Source organism: Palaemon carinicauda, chromosome 20 (genome assembly GCF_036898095.1).
Source record: "Palaemon carinicauda isolate YSFRI2023 chromosome 20, ASM3689809v2, whole genome shotgun sequence".
Lineage (NCBI taxonomy): Eukaryota > Metazoa > Arthropoda > Malacostraca > Decapoda > Palaemonidae > Palaemon > Palaemon carinicauda.
This window is the reverse complement of record NC_090744.1, coordinates 114,739,434-114,746,933: the sequence shown is the minus strand read 5'-3', so window position 1 is coordinate 114,746,933 and position 7,500 is coordinate 114,739,434. Positions and strand designations below refer to the sequence as shown.

Here is a 7,500-nt window from a genome sequence, read left to right as displayed (position 1 = left end):
TAACAAATACTATTACTCATTCATTCAGTTTACCTAAAGTTAGTTCCTTTTACAACCCTCTTAAAATGATAGAAAATAACATAAAATATGGCTCATTTATACATTCAATTTCATAACTCAAGTAAGTTCCTTATACACTTTTACAATCACTCGGGAATGATAGAAAATAACCCCTAATACTACTCATTTATACATTGTTTCATACCTCAAGTAAGTTCCTTTTAGGCCTACACTTTTACAATACTCCGGGAATGATAGAAAATAACACCAAATATTACTCATGTAAACATTGTTTCATAGCTCACGTATGTTATACGCTTTTACAATACTCCGGGAATGATAGAAAATAACACAAAATATTACTCATTTATACATTGTTTCAAACCTCAAGTAAGTTTTTTTTAGACCTACACTTTTACAATACTCCGGGAATGATAGAAAATAACACCAAATATTACTCATGTAAACATTGTTTCATAGCTCACGTATGTTATACGCTTTTACAATACTCCGGGAATGATAGAAAATAACACAAAATATTACTCATTTATACATTGTTTCAAACCTCAAGTAAGTTTTTTTTAGACCTACACTTTTACAATACTCCGGGAATGATAGAAAATAACACCAAATATTACTCATGTAAACATTGTTTCATACCCCACTTATGTTCCTTTTACACTTTTACAATCCTTCGAGAATGAATGGAAATAACATTCAATTTCATACCTCGAGTAAGTTCCTTTTACACTTTTACAATCCTCCGAAAATGATAGAAAATAACACCAAATAATACTCATTCATACATGCAATTTCATACCTCGAGTAAGTTTCTTTTACACTTTTACAATCCTTCGAGAATGAATGGAAATAACATTCAATTTCATACCTCAAGTAAGTTCCTTTTACACTTACAATCCTCCGAGAATGATAGAAAATAACAAATTATTACCCATTCATACATGCAATTTCATACCTCGAGTAAGTTCCTTTTTACACTTTTACAATCCTTCGAGAATGAATGGATATAACATTCAATTTCATACCTCGAGTAAGTTCCTTTTACACTTTTACAATCCTCCGAAAATGATAGAAAATAACACCAAATAATACTCATTCATACATGCAATTTCATACCTCGAGTAAGTTCCTTTTACACTTTTACAATCCTCCGAAAATGATAGAAAATAACACCAAATAATACTCATTCATACATGCAATTTCATACCTCGAGTAAGTTCCTTTTACACTTTTACAATCCTTCGAGAATGAATGGAAATAACATTCAATTTCATACCTCAAGTAAGTTTCTTTTCCAATCTTCACCTCCAAACTCATTCATACATTATTACAAAAGCCACTCACTCGAGTGTCTGTTGCCAGAATACGACTCGGACATCATGCAGAGCGATCCCGAGATCACTTCGCGTCTCGAAAGCTCGAGGATGACCCGTTCGAGGGGGCGGCGGTTACGGAGATCCTCCTCAGGATGAGAGGAGTCTGCTCAGGGAGGAGAGGAAGAGACTCAAAGCCGAAAGGAGGAGACTCAAGGAGGAAAGACGTCAGGAACGGTGGGCGAGGTTTGTAAAAGTTTGTTGTTGTGGGAGCGTTTAATTCGACATAATCGGTAGGATATCTACGGTTGTTTATAAATAACAGTTGAGTGGGATCCTTAACAGATAACTAAACGTTCTTTATATAATCTGTAGTATTTGCTACAATAAATGTAAGTATTAAAAATGCATAGATAAATAAATATAAAGGGAAAACGTTCGAGTATACGTTTGTCCATATGAAAGGCAGCCGACGATTCTTTGAAAATAACAGTTGAGTGGGATCCTTAACAGATAACTAAACGTTCTTTATATAATCTGTAGTATTTGCTACAATAAATGTAAGTATTAAAAATGCATAGATAAATAAATATAAAGGGAAAACGTTCGAGTATACGTTTGTCCATATGAAAGGCAGCCGACGGAGTTTACGGTTCTTTGAAAATAACAGTTGAGTAGGATCCTTAACAGATAACTAAACGTTTTTTATATAATATGTAGTATTTGCTACAATAAATGTAAGTATTAAAAATGCATAGATAAATAAATATAAAGGGAAAACGTTCGAGTATACGTTTAATTGGTAGGATATCTACGATTCTTTACAAATAACAGTCGAGTAGGAGCCTTAATAAATAACTAAACGTTCTTTATATAATCTGTAGTATTTGCTACAATAAATGTAAGTATTAGAAATACAATAGATAAATAAATATAAAGGAAAAACGTTCGAGTATACGTTTGTTTACATGAATTCAGCGGACGGAGTTGGTAGGCTATATACCATTCTTTACAAATAACAGCCGAGTAGGACCCTTAACAGATAACTAAACGTTCTTTATATAATCTGTAGTATTTTCAACAATAAATGTAAATATTAAAAATGCATAGATAAATAAATATAAAGGAAAAACGTTCGAGTATACGTTTGTCCAAAAGAAAGGCAGCCGACGGAGTTTGCAGCGCAGTTCAAATTTGAAAATAACAACGATAATTCTTTCCCTCTCACGCCGAAGGGCATAATTACCTTTCATTCTATCCTGGGCAGACGCCAGCAGAAACAAGCCGGCCACAGGAACCACTTGAACGGAGGGGAAGACCCAGACGAAGACGAAGAGGACGCCATGATGGACTTCGACGAACGACTCCACCCGATTCACCGGACGACAGCGGCAGTGTTGCCAGGCCCAAATGGGTTAGTGTAAAATTCCCTAAAACTCTTGATAAAAAATCCCCATTTCCAGAAATATATTTTCTTCTAATACAGAAATTACTCGCTATACTTCACGTAATTGTAAATAAACTAATTGCAACAATATAGAGGTTTACTCATCTCTGTTTCTTCTTCATAGATACATGTACAGAATATCGTCACCAGCCATCCAAAATCCCCAAACCTAAGGATAAATTCCCAAATTTAGGGATAAGTCTCCAAATATAGGGATAAGTCCCCATATCTGGCAACCCTGGACAGCGGCCCGAATCCCACTCTCACACTCTTCTCCTTCTTCTTCCTTCAGTTCGTCCGGGTCTTCGCCGGGTCCTGAGCTTTCATTCCACGCCCGTACGCCCTCTTCCCCTTCCTACGCGTCGCCTCCAGGTTATTCCAGATCCTCCGGATCCTCAGGGCATGTGGTGAGCTATATTAATCCATTTGGTTTCCTTCTGTAACCTAGGCCTTTAGATAAGTAAATACGTCCAACAGTTCAAATTCATCATCTATCATATGGATGACCTAATGAATAATAATATATATATATATATATATATATATATATATATATATATATATATATATATATATATATAATATATATATATATATATATATATATAATATATATATATATATATATATATATATATATATATATATATATATTATATATATATATATATATATATATATATATATATATATATATATATATATATATATATATATATATATATATACCAACACTAAATTTCTGCCTCCATTATCCTCATATTAGCTTATTGCAAAATACTAAAGAACACAAACTATGCATAAAGTTCATACATTTGAAATGGAAAACCTTGAACAAACATATAATACACAATACATGATTTTAAACTAGGCCAGATATCAGAAATGATAATAAATTCTTTTATTTAATTTCTAAACCAAATTTGCTTTATACCCAGCCTAGGCCTAATCTCCTTTTCCAAACTTCTACATAGTAGGCCTAATATAACTGAATGTTATCCCCAGTTGCACTAGGCCTCCGAATGGCCTCCTATACCCCTACACCCGGTTATATATCCCAATATTTATAAGATTATTCCCTTGGACATCTTCCAGAAAGCAGAGGTGCCGAAGGTCATTGACCTTGAATGGGTGAGAGCCAACCTTTCTGCACTGTGGTCTGTCGTTCGATCGCTCACAAGGCAACAGGTTAGATATTTTATTTTCTTTTTTTTAGTTGGGGGAGGGGCAAAGAGAGAGAGAGAGAGAGAGAGAGAGAGAGAGAGAGAGAGAGTTATAACATAGATACACGTACTAATCTAAGAGAGAGAGAGAGAGTTATAACATATATACACGTACTAATCTAAGAGAGAGTGTCTCAAAAGTTATATCAGATACACGTACTAATCTGAGAGAGAGAGAGAGAGAGAGAGAGAGAGAGAGAGGAGTCTTAAAAGTTATAATATAGATACACGTACTAATCTAAGAGAGAGAGAGAGAGAGAGAGAGAGACTTAAAAGTTATAGCATAGATACACTTACTAATCTAAGAGTTAAAAGAATTATAACATACACATACTAATGTAGAGAGAGAGAGAGAGAGAGAGAGAGAGAGAGACTTAGAACTGTTATAGCATAGATATAGATACGCTAACTAATCTAAGAGAGTCTTAAAAGAGTTATAACAGATACAATACTAATTTAGAGAGAGAGAGAGAGAGAGAGAGAGAGAGAGAGAGAGAGAGAGTGCATAGACTGGCAACACATTAATGTTACAAATTTATAGAAATTTTGTTAAACGTTAAACTGTTGGTAACGAGGTTTTGTTAAAGAATTATATTCGTAACAAAGTGTAGATTTTTGAAAACATACTTATTCTTCAGGTTATAAAAACGTTACAATTATTTCTTTCATCGTTTCATTACTGTTAATGATTTATTTATGAGTTTTTTCTTTTATTTCATCGTTTCATTACTGTTAATGATTCATTTATGAGTTTTTTCTTTTCCCATAATGGGAAAAGTTAACTATTGTGTTTTCTGCTCATTATAGGCCTACATATATTCAAACTTTTTTAACATTCTTATTATTGTAAGCTAAGCTACAACCCTATTTGGAAAAGCAGGATCCTATAAGCCTAAGGGGTCCAACGGGGAAAGCAGCCCAGTGAGGAAAGGAAACAAGGAAGTAAATAAACTACTATAGAAGTAATGAACTTTCATAATAAAATATTTAATAGAACAGTGTACCCTCAAGCAAGAGAACTCTATCCCAAGACAGTGGAAGACCATGGTACAGAGGCTATGGTACTACCCAAGAATAGAGAACAATGGTCTGATTTAGGAGTGCTAATTCTTGCTTTTTTATACTATAAGCCTAAGGGCTCCAACGAGGAAAACAGCCCAGTGAGGAAAGGAAACAAGGAAGTAAATAAACTACAATAGAAGTAATGAACATTCATAATAAAATATTTTATAGAACAGTGTACCCTCAAGCAAGAGAACTCTAACCCAAGAGAGTGGAAGACAAACATAATTATTATAAGCTAAGCTACAACCCTATTTGGAAAAGCAGGATCCTATAAGCCTAAGGGCTCCAACGAGGAAAACAGCCCAGTGAGGAAAGGAAACAAAGAAGTAAATACACTATTATAGAAGTAATGAACATTCATAATAAAATATTTAATAGAACAGTGTACCCTCAAGCAAGAGAACTCTAACCCAAGAGATAGTGGAAGACCATGGTGCAGAGGCTATGGTACTATCCAAGAATAGAGAACAATGGTCTGATTTTGGAGTGCTAATTCTTGCTTTATTTTATAGAACAGTGTACCCTCAAGCAAGAGAACTCTATCCCAAGACAGTGGAAGACCATGGTAGGCTATGGTACTACCCAAGAATAGAGAACAATGGTCTGATTTTGGACTGCTAATTCTTGCCTTTTTATAATCCCTCCTCCCAGGGTCGCCCCTTCATCCACCGAGGAAGCAGAGGGCGCCACCACCATTCGGGCGTCGTTGCTTCCCCTCCAGACCCCGACGCCTGTCCTGGAACCGAGGACGCCTGTAGGAGTGAAGGGACCGAGCTGTGCGGCGGGCACGGCGTCTGTTCCTGCGGGCATTGCTTTTGTACTCCTGGGTATTATGGGACATTCTGTCAGTGTGATGATCATTCATGCCCTGTGTAAGTTACCCTGATTTATTATTATTATTATTATTATTATTATTATTATTATTATTAGCTAAGCTACAGCCCTAGTTGGAAAGGCAGGATGCTATAAGCCCAAAGGGTTATTATTATTATTATTATTATTATTATTATTATTATTATTATTATTAGCTAAGCTACGACCCTAGTTGGAAAGGCAGGATGCTATAAGCCCAAAGGGTTATTATTATTATTATTATTATTATTATTATTATTATTATTATTATTAGCTAAGCTACAACCCTAGTTGGAAAGGCAGGATGCTATAAGCCCAAAGGGTTATTATTATTATTATTATTATTATTATTATTAGCTAAGCTACGACCCTAGTTGGAAAGGCAGGATGCTATAAGCCCAAAGGATTATTATTATTATTATTATTATTATTATTATTATTATTATTATTAGCTAAGCTACAACCCTAGTTGGAAAGGCAGGATGCTATAAGCCCAAAGGGTTATTATTATTATTATTATTATTATTATTATTTCTAGCTAAACTACAACCCTAGTTGGAAAGGCAGGATGCTATAAGCCCAAAGGGTTATTATTATTATTATTATTATTATCATCATTATTATTATTAGCTAAGCTACAATCCTAGTTGGAAAGGCAGGATGCTATAAGCCCAAAGGGTTATTATTTTTATTATTATTATCATTATTATTATTATTAGCTAAGCTACAACCCTAGTTGGAAAGGCAGGATGCTATAAGCCTATAGGGTTATTATTATTATTATTATTATTATTATTATTAGCTAAGCTACAACCCTAGTTGGAAAGGCAGGATGCTATAAGCCTAAAGGGTTATTGTTATTATTATTATTATTATTATTATTATTATTATTACTAGCTAAGCTACAACCCTAGTTGGAAAGGCAGGATGCTATAAGCCCAAAAGGTTATTATTATTATTATTATTATTATTATTATTATTAGCTAAACTACAACCCTAGTTGGAAAAGCAGGATGCTATAAGCCCAAAGGGTTATTATTATTATTATTATTAGCTAAGCTACAACCCTAGTTGGAAAGGCAGGATGCTATAAGCCCAAAGGGTTATTATTATTATTTTTATTATTATTATTATTATTATTATTATTATTAGCTAAACTACAACCCTAGTTGGAAAGGCAGGATGCTATAAGCCCAAAGGGTTATTATTATTATTATTATTATTATTATCATTATTATTATTACTAGCTAAGCTACAACCCTAAATGGAAAAGCAGGATGCTAAAAGCCCAAAGTGCTCCAACAGGGAAAAATAGCCCATTGAGGAAAGGAAATAAGGAAATAAACTATATGAGAAGCAAAGAACAATTAAAACAGAATATTTCAAGAACATTAACAACATTAAATCAGATCTTTTATACAGTATATAGGCTATAAAAAGACTCATGTCAGCCTGTTCAACATAAAAACATTTGCTGCAAGTTTGAACTTTTGAAGTTCTACCGATTCAAATATCCAATCAGAAAGATCATTCCACAACTTGGTCACTTTCAGATGTTGAATTTGAGATTTATTATCAA

General features: G+C 33.8%; 1 protein-coding gene across 1 annotated transcript in view; it reads left to right on the top strand.

The window, feature by feature from the left end:
- LOC137659624 (integrin beta pat-3-like) overlaps window positions 1-7,500 on the top strand; it is a 47,282-nt gene that overhangs the window by 23,876 nt on the left and 15,906 nt on the right. The window contains exons 3-7 of the mRNA XM_068394469.1: window positions 1,384-1,580; window positions 2,602-2,748; window positions 3,074-3,188; window positions 3,877-3,969; window positions 5,721-5,941. Of these exons, the coding sequence (XP_068250570.1) occupies window positions 2,678-2,748; window positions 3,074-3,188; window positions 3,877-3,969; window positions 5,721-5,941 (500 nt within the window). The 5' untranslated portion in view covers window positions 1,384-1,580; window positions 2,602-2,677. The remainder of the gene's footprint in view (window positions 1-1,383; window positions 1,581-2,601; window positions 2,749-3,073; window positions 3,189-3,876; window positions 3,970-5,720; window positions 5,942-7,500) is intronic.